Here is a 22,965-nt window from a genome sequence, read left to right as displayed (position 1 = left end):
TCTGTTTACTATTGTATTATTGTGTTCTGACCTTCGAGCCACTGTTATATTTTGTCCTTCGAGTTGTCCGGCTTTTGAGCCACTGTCATGTTCTGGCTTTCGAGCTGCTACAACCGCATGCTCCCTGATTGGATATTCAGTTTGTGTCCGATCAATTCTGCCTTTCGGACGCTTCGACTCATTGCCACTCCGACCCAACGCCTCATTCAGCCCAAATATTCAGTTGCTCTAGTACTTATCAGATGGTAGATAGCAATTTTTCTCTTTTTTTTCCAAGTCTGATTGAGCTTAACTCGGGTTTAGCCCAAGCCGTGAACTCTATGCTGGTCTCACGAATCCGGTTTGGTTGAGAGCACATGGGTGATTGGTTGCCCTCTCAGAAGATGGGCTTGGTGATCCGATGCAGTCCTTTCATGGAGGATGAAGCATCTCGGTGGCGATTCCTTGCGCGCCACCCCTCGTTGTGCCGAGCCGAACGACCACCGGGTTTGAACAGGATGACTCCGCCACTGGGCTAGGGCCTTTTTCGGTTCCTGTGGCTGTCTGTTGTCAGATTATCAAAGTACAGAGCTTGATGAATCGCATAAAGAAGTCAGCAGCGATGGATTCGGCTCTCCAATGCAGGTTTTGGATGGTTGTTTTTTTGGATGTTCTGCGGTTTCTGGACGCCGATTCGACCTTATTAGGCGGCGGTTTCATCTTGCGTATTCCTCAAATATCGTTGCTATTCTCTTCGTTTGACAATGTGGGCTTGCAATTTCATATCAGTGGTTATGAAACAATGAATCATCAGAGCCCTTTTTTGGTTTGACAAGTTTTTTTTTCCCAGGCGAAGGTGAGATTTTTTTCCCCATCTTGTTTTTGAACGAAAGGATCGCAAACTCACGTTGCATTTTCTTAGTTGTTGTCGATCTGTTTGCCTTTGTTTTCACGCGGAAAATCCCGACGTTTCTATGCTTTTTTTTTTTTATGATTAAAAGAGAATGAAAACATTCGTGTGTTTGTCAACATTAGATCATAACTGAAGAGCATTCCGTGAATATTTCTATATAGTGTAGTATGAAGATGTATAAGTTTATCTTATTTGATTTGTTAAATGCGTTCAAGATGTAGAATCTGCCAATTTCTTTCAAGTTGATGTTAAATTAGCGGAGAATGGATAGATTGGATGGTCAAGGAAGGCAGTGTTTTTCAGGGGCTAGGGATGAGTCCACTTGACATTGAGTAGTTCAATATGTCTTGTCGTCATGTAAAATCTTGCAACTAAATAACAGTGGAAAATCGTCTCTTATGATTTCCATGGAAAAAAAAATCCTCTTTAACATCCTCTATTTCTTCTTATCCTACTGGGCCTATACCGCCTACACTACTCCTGGCTATGGCTACTGAAATAATTCTCGTTGTGTGTTCAATTATCGAGCTTTTTGATTTGACATCTTGGAGGTTGTGATTTCATTTTCCTCTGAATCAACTAGTGAAAGAAAATTGAGTCAAACTAGTCAAAACATCTTTCTGGCTTGCAAATTGTTTACAATTTGCACTGAACTTTTTGGCAGTGTTTCAGGATTCCATAACAACCGTACACATGGAATCTTACTTTTCGCCACCCAATTTATCTTCTAAGGCTGTCCTACTTGCATCAGTTGCTAGGCTACTCTATATCACTCTGTATTCACAAAATGGTGGTTCTTGTTTGTTTCTGAATGAAAGCAATGTTACGGTTTGTTGAAGTTATGCAAGACAAGCTAACAGCTGACAGGAGAGTGTTTTTCGGTGAGCTCCTGATGCTACTAACATCTAACTTTGCTGTATACGAGTACATGAGGCGTGAAATGTTGTATTTGGGAAAAAAAAGGGCAATGAGTTAGTTTTTCATAGAATAAGGTGAAGCATTCCATTGATGCTGGACTATTTCCATAGTGGGTGATCTTTATAATACCCTTATTCTTCAGTAACAGGTCAATTTAGTTATGAAATCCATATGTTTATCTTATGATCAAACAAATGGTTGTGATGGAGTATTATTCATTAGGTTGGACTTCATTATTAGTCTCAGTATGCTCATGCTAAGAAGTATAGATCTTTCCAACTGCAGTCATTCAGCTAATCATACTGTCCTAACTATGCATTACACTGTTCACTTCGTTTTAGAAATAACAAATCTTTTCTACAGCGTTGTAAGACCAATTGAAAATTGACTTTTACTACTGAAAATATATGCCATCAGTTGACTTTTCTACAGCGTTGTAAGACCATGAGTTTGAATTACCTAGAACGTTCATATCGTTTTTTTTTTTCAAAAACTTCAACAGTTAGCTTTAGAGCTGTGGTGAATTCTTTGCAAACTTCAACAGTTAGCTTCAAACTTCAACAGTTTGAATCATAAATATTCCTTGCAAATTTAAAAAGAACTTTCAGTTTAGGTCTTTTAGCTTTTCAATGTGATTTAATCTTCCTTGTAAATTAAAAAATAACTATCTGACGATCATAAATATTTAGATTTTTTAGCATTTCTTGAACATTAGTGATTTATCTTCATTTTGAATACCAAGTTGGAAGCATGTTGTCAAAGGAAAAAAAATCATCTGAAGGTTGAGAACTTTCCGACAATCATACTCTTTGGTCTATTGAGATGAAGAATTTGGAGAACATTAGTGATGATAGCTTTAAAGCTGTGGTAAATTCTTATTAGCTTTCATTTTCGGCTAACTTCTAAAAATTTGATATGCTATTTTGACTCCTAGCTGATCATGTTATCATTGCCTTCAGGTGTTTCTTATTTTCAGATTTTGGGATGAAGGAGAGATGAAGAAAGTGCTGGGAGTGGCCCATGGTGGCAAAAGGCGAATACGCTCGCTTCCAGGGCCCCCGCCAGTCCGTCCTAGGATTAACACAGAGGAGGTAAATCATCGTGACTAAGAAGACAAGTGACAGGTGGGATGAGTTTACACGGGTTGCAGGGATTTACGCACAGCCAGTCCCGAGATTTGACCCCAAAACCTCATGTGGCAATCAACCTACCACTTACCAACTCAACTAAGCCCATGGGGGCATCCATAACAGGATGTGTAATGTAGCCAACAGAAGCCAGGTTGATACATACAACGAAGACCAATATGCTGGAAACCAATTGTATTGCTGTCCTGTACAATGATGGTCCATGACTCAAGCTAACCAAAGGCATTGAACATATTTAAGTCAGTAAACCATGTTGCGATTTACAATATTCTTGATTTGGTTATTTGAGCATCAGTTAAAAGCATGTTTCATTAATGCTTCAGAGAAATGTGGATTCCATGCCTACCATGCCACTACATTTGCATTTTTTTCCCCAAGATACCACCCCATGAATAGTAGATGTCAAAACTGTCTCTATGTTTTTTGTAATTATTAGTCAGATATCATGTTGTCTGATATCATTTTTGTCACGATGCAAATGCGATCAATGCCATGCATCTTTCTGTAGCCTTCTAAAAGTATTATGATAATATTTCGTTTCGCTGTGCAGGTAGTAATTTGTTTAAAGCTTTGGTTACTACTTAAAAATTCAGGATGAGTATGCCACATGGCATCCACTTGGATCAGGGTAATGAACGGATAGTAGACAAGGTATTTTACCAATAAATTTCCTTCTGCTCTTTGACTTAAATGTACTTTTTTAATTTTTGCACTTTATGAATACTCTTGCATAGTCACTTTCATTTATTGTTGTATTGTTTTTTTCCTTTTCTTTAAGTCTACTCGTCTATTTTCTCTGCTTATATGTCGTACTACCACCATCTTATTAAATTTAATTTCTCTTCTGAGTGAAAATGTATATCAATTTTTTGGAACAGATTCATCCTATGACCTTGACTTTCATTTTCCTCTTGATTATTCGTTTCATTTTTTTTTCCTTATAGTAAATTACTTTTCTTGGTTAATTACGTTATATAGACAAATTTCAACCATAGGATGATGCGGTCCGCCAACGGAATGGTGAGAGATCATAAGGGTCATTGTAAGTAGGTGGCTAGCTAGGGAGGTGCCGACCATTCTAAGATTTCTTTAGGTGTGATTGATTTCGAGGTACGATAAGCATATGTTAAGGACACTATACCTACTATGACAAGAGCTGCAATGTATTGGCATTTTGTCCTCACCTAGATGTGAACATTAGTATATCTGGTGAAAGATTTGGCTGGCTCAATTTATTTGTGTTTCTCTCAAGTTTGTCAGCTATCATTATTTTCCATATTTAGTTTTGATAGCTTACTTGTCAAAACTAAATATGCAAAATAATGGTAGCTTACAAACCTAAAAAAAATTAATTATAGCTCACATCTAGCTTCGGGAGCCTTCAAAAAATAGGAATAGAATTCAATCTCACGGTGGATATATAGATCTACTGGACCCCAGTGCGTTCTCTTGTATTTTCCTCATGAATGAGATAAACAATAGTTGCAGGTCAGGAACCTAGAGACTTGCGCAAGAAACCAAAGTTAGTATCCCAAGAAACAGTAGGGAATAATTACGGTGTTCTTTTATGATACTTGCGTCTTTTGGGTGTTAACAATCCTATGCTGTTTGAATTAATGATTCTTTTCTTTAGCATGTATCTAGAAGTTCATCAGTTTGCCATTTGTTTCCATTTATATAATTCTTTATTCAACTTGGCAATACTACTGTTGAATGGAATTGCCACACAACTGTTTATTACGTGATTAGTTACACAATTGACATGGGTGGCCGTCAAAACCTCTTTTTGCCTTATTCGTATATATACCGAACAGTTGATTGGGTGTCAGTTCAGAAGGAATAGGTTATATTATTGAAAAATAGCTTTACTTTATTAATCAATCACCGTACCATAAGATTATATAAAGCCAGTAAAACAAGGCTGTGAGAAGAATTGCTTAATTCTAAATATAGTGTTCTGTCTGGTTGTCTATACTCCAATCAACTCGAGCCAGACTGAGACCTCAAGAAATTGTAACATTAATAATGATATTGCCAGTACTAGCTACTACATTACATAGTTTTACTAGCTATATTGCAATCTTCGTGGTAAAAAGATGTTAATCTGTTGAAGACCTTATGCTAGTAGCTAGACGCTGGCCTAATTAATAATTGACTATGGTTCTTCAGGAACGGAAGATGCTCTGCAGGACCTCTGCCTGGGCACCGTTGAAGTCTGTCGCCGCCATCAGTTCAGAGAGCTGACCACTGAGTTCACTGACTTCCTTGTGGAGGCTTTTGATGTAGTTGCAGGTCTCTTTCAGGAGGGTAGCTGCCGAAGCCTGCATTAGCAGCAAAAATGGAAGTAAGTCTCATGACATTCTTCTCTTTTACAGTTAATTATTAATATTTGCATGTAAGTTGCATTTGCCATTGTGCATGTGTGTGTGTGTCTCCATCTTTATCGATATACTTACTCTGCTTGAGCCTCGATGACGATGATGGTAGTTGTCCGGAAGAAGAATCTGAAGCTTGGAAATGAGCTCGTTGATCTCTTCCTCTGAGATCCTGGACCTTCTGCCAGACATCTTGGCCTTTAGCAATAGCAAACGGTGACCAAAATGGTGAATTAAGTGTCCTGGAAGAAGACGAAGGGGGAAGATCGGGTCTGACGAGAGCTTTATAAGAGATGAAAGGGCCAGCCCTACCCTTAAACTGATGGAGAAGTAGGCACCAAATTAAAAGAGATCACAAGTTAAGTACATGAGAGGGCAAATGATGATAAATGCTAGAATCTCTGTGTTATTCTAATTAATCTAATTTTATTCTGACGTGGAAGGGAAACTCCACATGTCGGAGCTGGGTGGCAGCACGTAGATACCATCACGTGAGCTATAATAGCTTGATGATGAGTGGTGGACCATTGGCCAATGAAGGCCAGCATGTGATGTGTGTTTGAGGGCATAGTAGTAGGGGATCCTTGGTCCAGGATCTTTGGATCATCCTTCATCTCCTGTTTATTTATTGGTTGAATGAATTAAACTTTATTTATTTAACAGGTGGATCTAATTAATTCAATCAATGAATAAACAGGACTTTTTTGATCCAGAAAATTTTGGATCAAAAGATCTGACCTCATAGTAGTAGACTACCACGTTGAGATCCATCGAAATCCATATCCCCACGAAATTAACTTGGTTGGATTTAAGTCATCTGCTAGTTTATCTGGATCATGCAGACCAAACCATGCAAATCAAATTAAAGAGGGCCTATTAACTAAACTATCAGCTTGGGGAGTTAATCACGACCCCTCAAGTATTAATTAATAAGGTTTAATGTAGGCTCTATACTACTAATTCATGCGATATAAATGCTCTGCAGGCTCTCACATGGGCATGCAGTGGTCATCACATTCACAGTTGCCATGTGATGAAGTGAGGCAGGCACTGAATACTGCCTTCTATCGTACATATACAATCATGCATGGGTTGGATTCCTAGCTACCACATCAAATCCATCTGCTTTAACTCCACTGTGCTTTGCCAATTACCCATGTACATGATCACTAGTGTTTATATACGATAGGAACTAGCTAAACACCAGGATATGTAATTATATCTATCTGATCCTATCCGAGAGTCGAGGCGATGGATGTTGGGACGTAGTACTCCTGTTGATCGTTGGTGATTTCTCGTCAGTGAAACCTGCGACCACAGCAACATTAGTGCCGAGCCGGAGAGGGGTTCTCCGGCGATGACCCTTCGACGCTCAAGTCAACCACTGGCGATGTAGAAAAAACGAGGAAGTAAAATGACAGGGTAATTGTAGCTACAGTAGAGATTATACATACATCCGTTGAAGTTTGGGGGTCTTTATATAGGACTCCCGGGGAGTGTGTGCACGCTTCTCGAGATGCGCACGCTCCTCAAAGCATATCCTGAAAAGATATGTCAGAAAAGCGTCCCTGACACCATACCTCAATGACCCGGACATATCCCTGACATGACAGTGGAAGCTTCCGGCGTACGATCCTCTGCCTGTCCATGCCGCCCACCATGTCGTCTGTTGGTGGTGCGAACCCCCACAAGAATATGGACTGATCCTCCTTTTGTCTGTTAGTGGGACGAGCGGGGTGGTCGTTCGGCGGGTCTGACCCTTTGGCAGAGCGGGGTGACAGTTCGGCGGGTCTGACCCTTTGGCCAAGCGGGGTGGCCGCTCGGCCAACACTCCACTGTCCGAGCTATATCTAAGAGTGATCGCCGGTTCTGAGCCTCAACGCGAGTCCGAGCGGGCTGGCCACTCGACGTGTATCTTGTTCTGAGCGTCAGAAGTTCGGTATGCGACCGAGCTGTGGTAATCATCGAGTTGATATCAACTCAGTTGTCCTTCGAGCCGGTCGGGCGAGTGGGTCGTCCGATCGGCCATCGGTAGAGCGTTGACCAATTTGACTTTGACCTCCACCATGTCATTGACCATCCTGTTGATCGGACCCCTCCTCATCATCACTATATATCTATGGAATTGCTACATCTAAATGGTTAGAATCTGGCCAGCTAGAAAATAAATTTAAAGGATTTAATAAATACATGTCATTTTGGAAATGCAATTAATGAATAATATAGACAGATAATTTTTAAAAATTAAATATGAAAATAGATGAGAAATGATATTAGTTGGACACCTTTAATAATAGTCCTAAAAATAAGAGAAAAGTCCATTCTAACGGGTAAGATTTTAGTCATTTAACACTATATAGCTTCTACAGTAACTGTCATTCTCACGGTAGAAGTTCAACACGCTTCATTTATGAACAAAATAAGTTTTAGATGCTTCTATAATTAGCTTACGTGTAGGTTTTGTTTAACTGCAACCTAGCTTTCTAGATCAGAAGCCATAAATCATGCATCTTAACATTGCAAAATAGTTACCTACATACCTGTACTAAGATTTATAATATCAAAATCTTATTATGCCTGATCAAGGACAAAACTTTAGGCTCTCTGCATGAAGCTTCTATCCAAGGAACGAGTAAAGAAGATAGTCACTTATTAAAAAAAATCATCAAAAAACAAAAAAAAAAAAAAAAAAAAAAAAAAAAAGATAGTCACATGCCCTTGGGAGAGACAACGCAATTATAACCCGGAGATTCATCATTGTCTTATCATTGTGCAGCGTGTAGACAGTGCATGCTACATGTTTGCGCACTAATTAATGCTTAGAAAACGATTGTTTATTTATTTATTTATTCATTCATGATATATATAAATTACATACGTACAACTAGCTTCTACCGTCAGAAGTTAACGTTGCATGACAGAGTCAACTGCAGAGTGAGGAATGGGTTCTTTCTGTACATTGGAGCAACAATATGAAGTATACATGCTCTAAGTTTCCTTTGTCTCTAACGCATGGCAATCTACACGTATGTTGAAGATACTTATTGTGAATGCTAAAATCCTATCGCACACAGTTGAAAGTTTTTTTTTTACGTGCAAACATTTGAAAGTTTTATGATTAACAAAACCATTCAGGTTGTGTTTACTTTTTTTGTTTCAGTAAGGAAGAGGAGAGTGCAAACTCGTTCCTCCATTTACCTTGTGAACATTTTGGAACGAGGGATTTCAATCGTGACTGCACCAGTTCAAAATCAGATAGATGCCGGGCTCTTCTCTTCAAAATGATGAGAAAATGTCATCTCTGCTTTGGGACAAATCTTTCAAGTATATTTTTTGTACATTCATAATATGTGTTCAAGATCTTTTGAAGAGAAAATGCCATCTTTGCTCTGTTTCTTTTGTTCTGTTTATACTTCATAATATGTGTTCAAGTTCTTATTGTGAATGCTCACAAAAGACGGTGCAAATGTAACATTTTCACCAACCAAACGATTTTATAAACAGTTTGATCTAATGAAAATTCTTTAGACAACTCCAGTTATCCATCCCTAGCATTAAATTCTTGTAAATTATTGTGTGTTGTTTGGTTTGTTATGTTAAGACCTATCCGAGCTAGAGAAAGGGGTTGGATTTGCTTTGAGCTTTTTGTTGAATGTGCAGTGGAAATCTTCCTTCAACTTAGGCGTTACATGCATTACATTTCGATTTTATTTGGTATTCATCTTCTTGGGATGACTAATCTAAGGGTCTACTCTTAGCTCACTACTTTCATTATGAACTTTCTTTTTCTCGGAAACCTTCTGGAGGCGAAGAAGACTCTTACCGGATTGAGCATGAGAATACCACAAAAATGAGATATAAAGACAAATGAAATCGAAAATGACTTTACAATGAAGAATCTTACTTTGCTTGGTTGCTTTGTTGGTGGTAGAAAAATGTAACAACACTTTGTCTCCAAACTCTCAAGAATCGGTAGCTTGAAATCTCCTCGAAATCCCATTTTTAAGGTTGCTTTCGTGTTGAAATGTGCCTCCCAATTGATTGGCCATGTCACATCAGATTCGACCATTTAGACTTATAGAATGCCTCTTTTTTACTCTACCAATTGATTGGTGAGCCCTAGCTTCCAATTGATTGAATCAATTGATTCCAAAGCCTTTTGTTCGTAGAGAAATATTTGGCAATTGATTAACTCAATCGATTGACAATGCTGAATTGATCTGTCAATTGATTTAGCAAGTTTTTGTTCACTTCAAGAAACTTAGGCTAATTGATTGCCCCAATGAATTTTGAATCTTTTTGTGCTCCCGAAATAAGCTCTCAATTGATTCACTCAATCGATTGCTTTGGCAACCTTAAATCGCTAATCGATTGGTAATCCTAAATTCAGCTTTTTCAAGGTTGAAGTCACGTCTTGCTTGGTATTTGGTTAATTAATCTCAACCTACCAAGACTTTCTTTGCCCAACATCCAGTCATCTATGACCTATTGAGACTTCCCGTTGCCCAATATCCTCTATCGAGACTTTTTACCCAGTGTCTAGTCAACCTGTGATCCACTTGGACTTTCCTGTCTGGTCAACCTTTGACCCACTTGAACTTTTCTTTTGCCAACTTTCCATTGGACTTCCACCAAGTGCCCTATTCTCCTTAGCCTACTTGGACTTTTCTCTTGCGCTAAATGTCCGAGTCCTTCGTGACCCACTTAGACTTCTTATATGTGCTAAGTGTTTGATTCTTCATGACCCACTTATACTTTTCTCTTGCCAACTTTGTGTTGGACATCTAATATCGTCAAATATCTAGTCAATCTTGACTTACTTAACTTCTCTTTTACATATTGATCAAATATCGAAACTTAAGCTTGTGGCAACTCAAACTTGGTCAATTTTGACATGAGGTCAATTACACTAACAATCTTTTTCATTTTAATTTTTGACAATATGTTCAAGTTAGGTTAATTCATTAGCCTAACTTCCTTCTTCTCATGCCAATGCTTGAGGGTTTCCTAACTTAAACCCTAGATTCTCCTCCTTTGACACATATCAAAAATTTCTTTCAAAATTTCATTCATCTTAGTCTTTTAACATCCCAATTGAGGTTCTTTATCTTTCATTATTTCTAATATTCAACCTTGAGCATTCAGTCATTATCCTTCAAAATTACTCTTTCCTTACCCAAATCATGTCTCTAAGGTGGACCTTCCCCTAAAAACATACTCTAACTTTAACTATTGCACCAACAATAATTTAAAGTTCCTAAACGAAACCCCAAAATTTAAGTCATGAGGTTAAAAATTCAACTTTGAATCTAAACTTCTCACTTCCACATTATTCTCCTTTAACTATCTCTTTATCATTTTTATCAAAAAAATTACTCTTAAAAACTTATCCAAGTATTTTAGAGGGTTAGAGATAGTTACATTACATAAACATGGCTTAATTGATTGAAATAAATTAATTTTAGGTGAAATTAGCATCTACCAATTGATTACTGTATACACCAATTGATTGATAATAGTGGTTAATCGATTGACGTGTCTTATTTTTCATATTCAATTTTAGATCGAAATTTAGAAATTCATAAGTAATTATACAATTTAAAAAAATTATAAAATTTCATATGAACATTATTTATGTTAAATACTATCAGGAAAAATTAGTTTTATATAACAATACATCTTATTTTCAAGAATGACACAAAATTAGAAACCATTGAAAACTTTAATATTTCACTCTAACTTTGTATCTAACTAATCAATGTTGATTCTTATCAACAAATAGATTTTACTAAAGTTTTCTAAAATAAATTTATTAATTTTTAAAAATAATTTTCAACCATGATTTTTGGCTAAATGCACATGACTTGCATATTTATTTTTTCCATGATTGGTCCTCAAAAAATCTATGTATTTTGATAAAACTAAAGCTCATTCTGATACATCAAATTGTATCTTGAACTTAGTTCATCATCTTAACATCTCACTTGTGTCAATACACACATAGGTTAACTCTATAGTTCTTGTGAGATGTATAAATTTATTTTCCATAAAATAAGGGATTATGCATTTCTAATTAGGTATTTTAAATTTGATCATCCAACATAGGATATCAACTAATGTCATATTGTCCTTAATTTCAAAGAATTGCAATATGCATGTTAATGAGTATGATATACGTCCAATGCATTTTTATAAAGCAAACTATCATAACATATTGATGCATGTAGTTATAGAATATGATATGTCATTTTTCATAATAATATGATATGTCATGACATAAGATATGACATAGAAACATAGTAGTTATAGAATACTTAGATTTCCCATCTAAGTATCATCATCTAATATTTATGTCAAATACTCAATTTGACATAAGCCATCCTATCTCTCTCAAATGTGCAAAAAATCCAAACTTAACACACTTTATGATTTTATCCTATTTGTACCAATTTTGATCAATCACAAGACTTCGATTGCTATTGACACACTATAAACTCATTAAGAATAAAAGTTAAACTTCTCATTTTCAAGATGTCACAATACTTTGAAAATGCTCTAAAATGTCTAACTTCACCATAGTTGAGTTATCTACTTTTCCAATTAGGGTTGACACACCCTATACACATTTAGTGTCAAGAGATCATACTCTTAGGAATTCAATATCTATTGGAGCTCCTTGGATGCACCAAGTTCTCACTTGGGATAACTTCCCTAGATACCTTTCTTATGACTTTCTAAGGCTTCATTAAGGCCTTAGTCATGTTAGTATTCTCAAAGTCAACTCTAGGGATAATCTCTCTTGTAACTTTGATTTGACTCTTAAGCTTAGGATTAGTTCCATAACTATATGAAATTCTATGGTATGAGATCATACTTTTCTTGGACTTAGATTTGTATCCCAAACCTTTTTGTCCTTTGATGGCTCTTGCCTATTTAAGCCTAGATTTTTCTTCGTGGACCATTTAACTTCATTTGTCATTTTTATAAGGGTCTTTTTTTAATTTTTAAAGTCTTGATCTCAAAACTTGATTTTCGATCATTAAATCATCAAATTTTGATTTTTCATGATTGTCTTGAATATTTTTTTTTAAGCATATATCTAACTTGCCTAGGGTTCTTGTTTACATTATTTTCAGGTAATGTTGTTTTAGCATGATATGGTTTATAATTTTCCTTAAAATTATCATACTTTATACTTTCATGATAATAAGCACTAAAATAATAAAACTTATTTTTAGCATGCTTGTTATTATGATATAAATAAATACCATTAACTAATGACATCTTAGATTTGAAGCTCTCTTTGATTTGAGCTTCCTCTTTTGTTCTTACTTGAAAACCTTCTCTTTGGACATTAATTTTGATGATGTATTTTTTTTATAGCACAAGAAGCACACAATATGCTATTTGCCATTTCGTATCAAGGTTAGTCTCTTTTGATTTTTCCTTCATCTTGGGTATCATTTGAACCTTAATATTCATCAATTTGGGATACTTACTTTTGTAGTGTCCTTTTCCCCTACATTTAAAGGAAATGATATGATTTTTATTTTTAACAATCAAAATTATTATACCTTCGCTCATAGAGGTAACACATTCTTCTTCATTAGTTCCGAATGTAGAAACTTCTTCTCGTTCCGATGTTAATGACCCATACTTTCCCTTAATTCTTGAGGTGGATACTTCTTCAATTTCCTCCTAAGATGTTGAATACTTCTCAACTTCCAAGTTTTCTTGTTTTTTATCCAAAGAGTCTCCCTCTTTGGATTTGTTTTCGCTTTGCATTGAGGTTAGATCTTTATGGAGCTTGGCCAACTTACTGCGTAACTCCTTGGCATCTTGGTATGTACCTATCTTGTACAAGATATTGTTAGGTAACAATTTAACCAAAATTTTGGTTGCCTTATCATGAGCCTTGAATCTCTTGACTTGTTCTTTTGTCCATTTGCTCTTCTAAAGAGGTTCACCCTTTTTGTCTTTAGGAGTTTCAAATCTTTTTATTAGAGCAAATCATTGTTCTATATCCATCATCAAGAATTCTTTATTCTTGATTTCCAAAGATCAAAGTCTCCAAATACAAAGGGTGGAGGTGCTCGGATGTCATATCCAAATCCATCCCGGTGTTCTATTGTGAAGTCGAGCTCCTTCGATGATTAGTCCTTTGACTTGTTGATATTTAGGGCTCAAACTTTTAACTTTTTCTTTTTCCTCTAGCTCGTGCTTCTTCCGATGATTAAACTGATGAAGAGCGGTCTTACTCTGATATCACTTGTTAGGACCTGTGTGAGGTAGAGGGGGGTTAATGGCTTTGATAGCTTCTCGACTTTGTTTTGTGCTCATCATTAAATGCGTAGTGAAAATCTTCAATCAACTTAGACGTCACATGTACCACACCTTGATTTTACTCAGTATCCATCTCCTTGAGGTGACTAATCCAATAGTCCGCTCCTAGCTCACCACTTTTACTAAGAACTTCCTCATTCTCGGAAACCTTCCGAAGGCGGAAAAACCTCTTATAAGATTGAGCATGAGAATACAATAAGAAACAAGAATGCAAAGACAAATGAAATCGAAAATAACTTTACAATGAAGAATTTTATTTTATTTGCTCTTTTCTTACTTTGGATTGCCTCTTAGTAGTAGAAAAATGCAGCAACACTTTATCTAAACTCTCAAGAACCGACAATTTGAAATCTCCATAAGATATCTTTTTTGAAGGTTGGTTTTGGGCTGAAAAATGTCTCCCAATTAATTGACCTTACCCCCAATTGATTATCACGTCATATCCGACCATTCAAATATGCAGAACAACTCTTTTTTACTCTACCAATTGATTGGTGTCAGCTTCCAATTGATTGAGTCAATCAATTCTGAAGCCTTCTGTTTGTAGAGAAATCACTACCAATCAATTAGCTCAATCAAATGACAATGCCAAATTGATCTATTAATCAATTCAACAAGCTTTTATTCACTTCAAGATGTTAGATTTTGAGGGATGTCCAAAGGCAACCGCCTTACGATTTTTACTAAATATAGATTTATTATTTTAGTGCATATTATATGTTTGATTGTCTTAAACTCATTTACTGAATGTCCGCTATACAATTCATAGCATGAAAGAAATTGTGATTGGATCACAACTATTAATTATCTTTACATGTGCAATTATGAATATATTAGAATTTTCTTAGTCATCGAATTGATGCATTTGGACATCATTAATTCTATAAGACTAGCACGAGTTATACTCCTTGGTTCGCCAAACAACTATTTTCTCACTGGCTGGAGACATTGGGATGTCGAGAGTTAAAAGTGGATGCTAGTTATGTAACTAGTTCATTGGAGTGACTCGCTATAAGACTTCATATGATTATATATATATATATATATATATATATATATATATATATATATATATATATATATATATATATATATATGGATATGTCTGTGAAGCTCTTACTGCAGCTCGAGTGCAAGTTTCTTTCGACTTGAGGTATACAAGTCATCTTGGTCATGGAGACTTATAGTTTAACATTTTAAGCAAGCACCTCATTAAGGTGTGGACCCGGAATGATTGGGTATAAGTCAAAATACCCGAAGATGTTTAGATAGCCCATAGAAGATTCATCACTCCTTGCAAGGAGACATATACCCTATGACCACTCATTAGGATTATTACTCAAAATCTTTGGCCAAAACATCACATGTTAAGTGTGCGAGACTCTTAGACACATGTACGAGTAATTTGAATCTGTAGAACGAGGAAGTATTACTTGGGCTAGATGTGATGTTGTCAGTCTAGTGGGGATAGACACATATACTATGTTATGAACCAAGTGGATATAAGACGAGTGAAAGGAACAAGGCACGACTCACTGTAGCTGCTGAAGGGTTTAGAATTAGTTCTAAGATCAACTATGATTTTTTAGCTAATTAGGGATCATGATGTACTACTAGGTGTCACTCATGATCGTTCTATAATTAAGTAGTTAATTATGGACGACCAAGATAAACCCGGAACCTATTGGGTCACACGCACTAACGAGTCTCTAAAAGACGTAAAACAAGTTAAAGAATATGATTCTTAGATCAAGAGATAAATATTTGGTTGGACCATACATAAGACAAATATGGAAATATTTATCATGATGGAAGAGCTGATGTGCTATATCTCTTATGGTAGAGTTGAACTATATTTGGTTTAATCATGAATTAGTCATGAACCAACTTGATGTAGTTATGAACCAAACCAAGGGGTTAATGGACTAATTTTTTGTTAAGGGATAATGGGTTAGATTTAGACTTTTTAATCCAACTCATTAAAGAGGATTATATATAGATGTAATAAGGAAAGAATTAGATACAATTTTTATTATTTGGTTGATTGGCTTTTGGAAACACAATCCACCTCTCCCTCTCCTCTGTCTCCCTTTTGTTGTCGTGACCACCACAAGGGAGAAAAACTCTCCCTTGTGTGCTTCTCTTCTTCTTTCTCTTGATCCCTCTTCTTCGCTCGTGGCTAGTAACTTCTGAAGGAGAGACTTGTACTTAAGGAATTGTTTTGAGGAGTTCAACGTGGATACGAATAGAGGCGAGGTTGGATAACATTGCTACGGTTGATGTCCTTTTCGTTACAGGTCATCCGTAAGGCATACATAGCGTAAATTAATTTTTCATAAAATTTTAATTATGCGATCATGTTTGACATGCTGTATCCTTGTATGCGTGTGGTGTGTGTGATATAATAATTAAGAATTATTATTATTTTATTTTTCATTGCGCATGTTTATGAAACATGTTCTAGCACGCACTCGCATCGGGCATATCCCAACTTAAAAAACTTAGGCCATAAATTGGCCTTACACTAGATTCCGAGAAGGGCTCTCGAAATAAGCTTCCAATCGATCACTCAATCGATTGCTTTGGACCAATTGATTGCCCAACCCTAATTGTCAATCGATTTGTACCTTAAATTTAGCTTTTTTCAAGGTTGGATTTATGTTTTGCCTGATATCCGGTTGACCTTAACTTACTAGGACATCCTCTACCCAACATCCAGTCATCTGTGATTTATTGGGATTTCCCGTTGCCCAATATTCGATCAACCTTGATCTATCGGGACTTTCTTGCCAAATGTTCAGTTAATCTTTAATCCACTTGGACTTTTCTCTTGCCAACTTTCATTAGACTTCCGATCACAAGTGTCCAATCAACCTTTGACCCACTTGGACTTTCTTCTTAACAACTTCCCGTTGAACTTCCGATCACTAGGTGTCCGGTCCTCTTTGACTTACTTGGATTTTCCTTTTGTGCCAAGTGTCCGGTCCTCCATGACCCACTTAGACTTTTCATTCGTGCCAAGTGTTCGGTTCTCTATGATCCATTTGGATTTTTCTCTTGCCAACTTTCTGTTTGACTTATGACATCATCAAGTATTTAGTTAACCTTAACATGCTTGACTTCTCTATCATATATTGATTAAATATCGAAATTTAAACTCGAGTCAACTCAAACTTAATTAACCTGGTAGGCTGATTGCACCAACATGTTATATAAATTGCCTAAACACGATATGGAGTTCTATCAGTAATGAAAAAAAAAAGAAAAAAAATTTAAGCACATCATATTAATAACACCTCTGTCAAACTAGAACGTTAAACTATGCTTCACTTAAATTTAAAATTTCACTCAATAACTGTACTGCAGGTGATAATCCTCACCTAGGGCTCTTTAGGATTGCCCTATATGATCTAGATGAGAAATAAATCATGGGAGGTTTCACTCACCATAGTAACCCTTTTCATAGAATCAATTGACATGCGATGCATTTCACATATCTTGGGGATCGACTCCGTGACCTATTATAGTAACACCACATGTAAGTACTAACTACACCAGCCCGTGGGGCTACTCAAGAACTGTATTGAAGCTAAGATTAACCAACAAACAATTAAGCTTGATATGAGCTAGTGAATTAATTAATAATGAGCACCTTAAGAAATAATTGACAAGGAGTAGGAATGAGCTCATTTGAATAATATAGGATCAAAAACATGACAATAATGCACTATAATTAATTAATTATACAACATCATGCATTAGATGTGATTAATTAAGTGGATTAATTATTGTAGCCTTTTAGACTAGTTCAATGTTATCCTTCAATTATTTACTAAAAGGGATCAAATTAAGCTTAAAAAATGAACATAATTAACTAGATATTAAAACCTAGAAGTGAGATTACATAATGTGTTGGTTTATGAAGTCAACCTACAATGTATATATGCTAGTTGGTTGTAGATATCATTTTCTTCGCATAGTTTATTAAGGTTCATAATCAGTGCCCTTAATTAATCCAATTGATCTAGGAGCTCTCCCTTACATAATCAATGTGTTGGTCAGTCGATCATTTTGGCATTCTTTACTAAGGTTCACCCAAGATCAATCCAGTCGACTTAGGAGCTCTCTCAATGGAACTAGATATAACTAAAGCAATGCAAGATCTTTAACATAGAATTTGCTTTGGAACATAGATAGTGAAGATAAATGACAATATTTGTGCCAAAATGTTCCACAGATCGATAATGCTCAAAGTTCATCTGGTAAAAGTCACCATTAGTAATAGGTCACATCCAGATCCCACATCGTCATCATGCATGTGTTGGTTCACCTTCTTCAGAGAGATGAACCCAAGTTGGGTGATAATTAAATCCATAAAACCATAATTAATCATTTATTTCGCTAGTTCACGCCATTGGACGAACCATAATTAATCATTTGTTAATTCCCATAATTATTTAATAAACGAGATATTTATTTATAATTAGTTCATGATCAAGAACACACATAGACACAACTGCTCGTCGGAGTACTCTATGGCTTCCCATTCCAACGAAATCCATGACATCGACGTCGCCACCGCGCAAGACGGCTTCCACCTCCCATCTGTGCCCCGTCGCCGGAGGCCTTTCAGAGACACCTTCCCTCCCTTTCTTGCCAGAAAGGTCTATCTGCTAATTCATTGTTGATTAAAGTAATTAATTAATTAATTCTCGAGTAGTGTCGATTGATTGATAGCTAGCGAATCGATCGCAGGTTGTTTCGGAGGTGATATCTACGTTTCTGCTGGTGTTCGTCACCTGCGGCAGCGGCGCACTCAGCAAGCGCAACCCGTCGCAGGTGTCGCAGCTGGGGGCGTCGGTCGCCGGAGGCCTGATCGTGACGGTGATGATCTACGCCGTCGGGCATATCTCGGGGGCGCACATGAACCCCGCCGTCACCTTGGCCTTCGCCGTCGCCCGGCACTTCCCATGGGTTCAGGCGAGTTTTTAATTACTCGTTTTGATCGTAGAAATCTTTCGAAATTATATGAAAAAAAATTCATTCGGATTGGATCAATGAATTGCCCAAGCAAGAAAACTAATGGATTTAGTTAGAAAGCGGAGAAAATAGTTGGTTAGGAAAATGACTTTCATATTGACTGTTTGAAGACTTTAATTCAGTAAAAAAGTGGCTCCGAGCAATTTAACATGTCAAAGGAGCGTTAATGACCTGATTAAGAAAAGAGTCCCTGACATAGGTCTTGCGATGTTTAAGCTAATAATTGAGTCAAGTAAATGAACAATAAGAGGAACAGTAACTATGAGTGTGTAAAACTGTGTAGTATTACATATCTTTATTTGTAGATGGAGATTCTCTTTTATAGTATTTCTATTTGTCTATGCACAAATCTCAAAGCGTGTTAAAAAAAGGACAGATTATAAAGATGTTCTGACACGTTTCTTAAAATGGACCTGCAATCTCTACGTTTGACAAAGAGGAAACTTCTAATGTACAGCTTGCAGGGAGAATATTCTTTGTCCTCCGTGATATAAAATGTCAAAAAGGAATATGAGGTTGGGTTGAGGGACCCACAATATGCTTACATAGCTAGTTGACCGAGTTTCCCCTCTGACCCGATCGACAATCACTCATAAGGCTCAATCGATAGGACTCTGGAAACTCGTCCTCCACTCGACCTATTTACCCAAAAGGTTCAATTAGATCAGACATCTATTCTGTCCGATCGGAACTATATTCCGATCGGCTAAACTACTCGACCCAGCTAGTTAATCATGCTATCTCCAAATGATAAATAAGCCTTGGATATGGAGAATGCTTACTAGTCTTGAATTATTCATCAATATTTAGGGATTCGACGTCCGACCGACTTAGTGGTCTGGTTGGATAACCTGATGGATCAGACGTCTGATCGATACAATGATCCGATCGAATAACCTCTCGGCCGTGATTATCGACTATGTTGATTTTAAAGATGAATCCTTCTTAAGCTTGACTGTAATATTAGTTGACTCAGAGGGGCCACCTCAATCTCCATGTCACTAATTAATTAAGTTTGATGTCAAAATCAAAATATATACCTAAACAATGGCGCAACTAGTAGGTTCCTTTCTACTGGGGAGCTCAGCTAACAGGTGCGACAGTTGGTTCTTTCATCCTCCGTGGGCTGCTCCACCCCATCACCGATCTCGGGACGACCACGCCGTCGGGCGCCGCCGGGAAGGCCTTGGTGGCTGAGATCATCGTCACCTTCAACATGATGTTCGTCACACTTGCGGTGGCAACAGACACAAGAGCCGTGAGTTTAACCGCCAATATTGATCGATAATCAATTAAGAAATGGCTCAAAATTATATTCTTGTCGCAGGTAGGAGAGTTGGCTGGCCTGGCCGTAGGTTCTGCAGTTTGCATCACTTCAATTTTTGCAGGGTAAAACTAACTGATTAACAAATTAATCTCAACTTTAATTACAAGAAATTAAAGATTAAGGTTTGAGCTATCCGAGACACACGCAGGCCCATATCCGGAGGATCCATGAACCCTGCGAGGACGCTGGGACCTGCGTTCGCGAGCAACATCTACAGCTCTGTGTGGGTGTACCTCGTCGGACCTCCGATCGGCACCATCGCAGGCGCTTTAGCCTACAACTTCATCCGACTACAAGGCCCAACCCTGTCGCAGTCGTCGCAGAAAGGCAGCCAGAAGTCCCCTTCCATAAAAATGCGTCGCATGCAGAGGCAGGAGGAGGAGGAGGAGGAGGAGCCCCATGTGGATGACGATGGCGATGCTAGCTGTTGATGGTAACTGTACGTCAATTAAGTAATTAATTAGCGAATAATGCTATTTATGTATCATGTTAGTTAGTTAAGTATCTGCAATTTAGTGATCTAATTTTACACGTCGAAAACCAAAAACACAAGAGATCGACCAATTAACTTCCTCCAAAAACGCTTGCTATTGCTGATGGAAGGTTCAAATTTAGAAGCTGAGTTCCGCCGTTTTCTGCGCCTGTCCGATCACGAATTCGCAACACTTGAGGACGAGGAAAATCCTTGATTTTTTTAGTCATATCCATTCAATTCGATCGTCGCTATATAAACAACGCCTCCCAATCCATGCAACTCCATCGCCACCAATAAGATCAGGGGCTCGGCCTCCCATCGATACCAATCCTCAAATAAATTTATGAATTTATAAATAAATTAAAAAAAAGATTTAAGGAGATATGGCAAAAGCTGCCCTCGGAGCTTTCTCCGCGATCCTGCTGGTTGCCGCGGTGATCGGCGTGATCGCGACGGTGGTGAACAACAACCACAAGTCGCCGTCGACGTCAGAGGACTCGTTGGTGTCCTCGCCGTCCACGTCCATCAAAGCCCTCTGCCTCCGGACCGATTACAACGATGTCTGCATGCGCACCGTCGGAACTGCCGTCAACTCCTCTGCCTCCGACCCCAAGGAGTTCGTCCAGGCCGCGCTCCAGGCCGCCGTGGATGAGATCAACGGGGCCTTCAACCTCACCGAGAAAGTCGGCGCCGGCGCCAAGGACGAGTTCAACAAGAACGCCTTCGCCGACTGCAAGTCGCTGCTGGAGTACGCCACCGAGGAGCTGCAGGCCGCCATGACGGAGTCGCACGACGTCGGCAACCTGGCGAGCCGCGCCGACGACATCAAGAGCTGGCTGTCCGCCGTCATCACCTACCAGGAGACCTGCATCGACGGCATCACGCAGCCGGAGCTGCAGGAACCGATGAGGAACGGCATGCAGACGGCGGCGCAGGTCACCAGCAACGCCATCGCATTCGTCGACGCCCTCAGCTCCCTGCTCCAGAGCTTCAACATCGACATCAACATGACGAGCCCGGGGCGGCGGCTTCTGGAGGAAGACGGCAAGTACCCATCATGGCTCTCGCCGCACGACAGGAAGTTGATGGCCGTACAGTCGAGAGGGCAACTGACGCCCAACGCGGTGGTGGCGAAGGACGGCAGCGGAAACTTCAAGACCATAACCGATGCGCTCAACGCCATGCCGAAGAAGAACTCCGCCAGGTACGTGATCTACGTGAAGGCAGGCATCTACAAGGAGTACGTCATGGTCACCAAGGACATGAACCAAATCTTCATGTACGGAGATGGCCCTAGAAAGACCGTTGTCACCGGGAGCAAGAACTTCGTCGACGGCGTCGGCACTATGAACACGGCCACATTCGGTAAACGGATCAAACGACGACTAGATCTCTTCGCGTTCCTTAATTCGATCCAAATTTAGTCACAACGAGTCCCCTGTTTCTTGTTCTGCTTCCAGCTGTCGTGGGACAGGGCTTCATCGCCAAGTCCATGGGATTCAGCAACACAGCCGGAGCCATCAAGCACCAAGCGGTGGCGCTCCGCGTGCAGGCCGACATGGCCGCCTTCTTCAACTGCCGGATGGACGGCTTCCAGGACACGCTGTACGTGCACGCCCACCGTCAATTCTACCGCAACTGCGTCATCTCCGGCACCATCGACTTCATCTTCGGCGACTCCGCCGCCGTCTTCCAGAACTGCCTCATCGTCGTGCGCCGCTGTATGGACAACCAGCAGAACACCGTCACGGCTCACGGCCGCACCGAGGCCAAGGAAGCCACCGGCCTCGTCATCCAGAACTGCCGCATCGTCCCCGACCAGCAGCTCTTCCCAGACCGCCTCAAGATCCCCAGCTACCTCGGTCGCCCATGGAAGGCCTACTCCTTCACCCTCGTCATGGAGTCCACCATCGGCGACCTTATCCGCCCTGAAGGCTGGATGCCGTGGGACGGCAACCTGTACCTTAACACTCTGTACTACGCCGAGTATGGCAACCGCGGCCCCGGCGCCGGCACCAGCGGCCGCGTCAAATGGAAAGGATTCCATGTCATTGACAAGAAAACCGCACAACAGTTCACCGTCGAACCCTTCATCCAAGGCAGCCAATGGATCAAGTACACAGGCATTACTTACTTGCCCGGCCTCAAATACTGAGCTCAAATTACTACACTAATGGAAAGCCAGAAGAGAGAAGAGGAAGCTAGTTACTTTCTATTGATCTGAAGAGAGGGATGAGAAAACAGGGATGAAGAAACAGAGCACTGGAGTTCGAGGATTCAAGCTAGCGATTGAAGTGGATCGACCTTCCATCCAGTTAATTGTTCTTTTGATTAATTCGTAACACTCTTTCATTTTTTTTTTAAACATCTGTATTCAAATTACAATCTCATTTTTTCCCCCATCAAATATAAAAATTTGTTCTCACAAAGATTGTTAACAAGGTGCT

The 22,965-nt window shown here is 38.9% G+C and overlaps 3 protein-coding genes and 1 long non-coding RNA gene across 4 annotated transcripts; 3 read left to right on the top strand and 1 right to left on the bottom strand.

The window, feature by feature from the left end:
• The first annotated feature begins 379 nt into the window (after positions 1-379).
• On the top strand, positions 380-8,796 carry LOC122033330. Its single transcript, XR_006126500.1, has 5 exons — positions 380-2,677; positions 2,770-3,197; positions 3,509-3,609; positions 5,128-5,302; positions 8,494-8,796. It is a non-coding gene; the product is annotated as an uncharacterized LOC122033330 (long non-coding RNA).
• Positions 4,970-5,683, bottom strand: LOC122033329 (transcription factor ILI5-like). Its single transcript, XM_042592336.1, has 2 exons — positions 5,415-5,683; positions 4,970-5,279 (listed from the first exon to the last, which is right to left on the bottom strand). The coding sequence occupies exons 1-2, from the start codon at positions 5,523-5,525 to the stop codon at positions 5,124-5,126; spliced, it is 267 nt and encodes an 88-aa protein (XP_042448270.1). The 5' UTR covers positions 5,526-5,683; the 3' UTR covers positions 4,970-5,123.
• Positions 8,797-18,190: 9,394 nt separating the features above from the next.
• On the top strand, positions 18,191-20,761 carry LOC122033468 (aquaporin NIP2-1-like). The gene is made up of 5 exons (XM_042592490.1): positions 18,191-18,340; positions 18,432-18,656; positions 19,780-19,974; positions 20,044-20,105; positions 20,192-20,761. Exons 1-5 carry the CDS (start codon positions 18,212-18,214, stop codon positions 20,472-20,474), a joined length of 894 nt encoding a protein of 297 aa, XP_042448424.1. The 5' UTR covers positions 18,191-18,211; the 3' UTR covers positions 20,475-20,761.
• Positions 20,762-21,032: 271 nt separating this feature from the next.
• LOC122033466 (pectinesterase-like) lies at positions 21,033-22,744 on the top strand. The gene is made up of 2 exons (XM_042592489.1): positions 21,033-21,883; positions 21,979-22,744. Exons 1-2 carry the CDS (start codon positions 21,085-21,087, stop codon positions 22,671-22,673), a joined length of 1,494 nt encoding a protein of 497 aa, XP_042448423.1. The 5' UTR covers positions 21,033-21,084; the 3' UTR covers positions 22,674-22,744.
• Positions 22,745-22,965: the final 221 nt, after the last annotated feature.

This window comes from Zingiber officinale, chromosome 11B (assembly GCF_018446385.1).
Source record: "Zingiber officinale cultivar Zhangliang chromosome 11B, Zo_v1.1, whole genome shotgun sequence".
Taxonomy (NCBI): Eukaryota; Viridiplantae; Streptophyta; class Magnoliopsida; order Zingiberales; family Zingiberaceae; genus Zingiber; species Zingiber officinale.
The sequence above is the reverse complement of the archived record's forward strand: the minus strand, read 5'-3'. Positions and strand labels throughout refer to the sequence as shown.

Coding starts and splice junctions, on each gene's coding strand:
- LOC122033329 (XM_042592336.1), bottom strand. CDS start 5,525: ATGTCTGGCAGAAGGTCCAGGATCTCAGAGGAAGAGATCAACGAGCTC. Junction 5,280..5,414: donor GTCATCGAGGCTCAAGCAGA/GTAAGTATATCG, acceptor CTGCTAATGCAG/GCTTCGGCAGCTACCCTCCT.
- LOC122033466 (XM_042592489.1), top strand. CDS start 21,085: ATGCGCACCGTCGGAACTGCCGTCAACTCCTCTGCCTCCGACCCCAAG. Junction 21,884..21,978: donor TATGAACACGGCCACATTCG/GTAAACGGATCA, acceptor TTCTGCTTCCAG/CTGTCGTGGGACAGGGCTTC.
- LOC122033468 (XM_042592490.1), top strand. CDS start 18,212: ATGGCTTCCCATTCCAACGAAATCCATGACATCGACGTCGCCACCGCG. Junction 18,341..18,431: donor CTCCCTTTCTTGCCAGAAAG/GTCTATCTGCTA, acceptor AATCGATCGCAG/GTTGTTTCGGAGGTGATATC. Junction 18,657..19,779: donor GGCACTTCCCATGGGTTCAG/GCGAGTTTTTAA, acceptor CGCAACTAGTAG/GTTCCTTTCTACTGGGGAGC.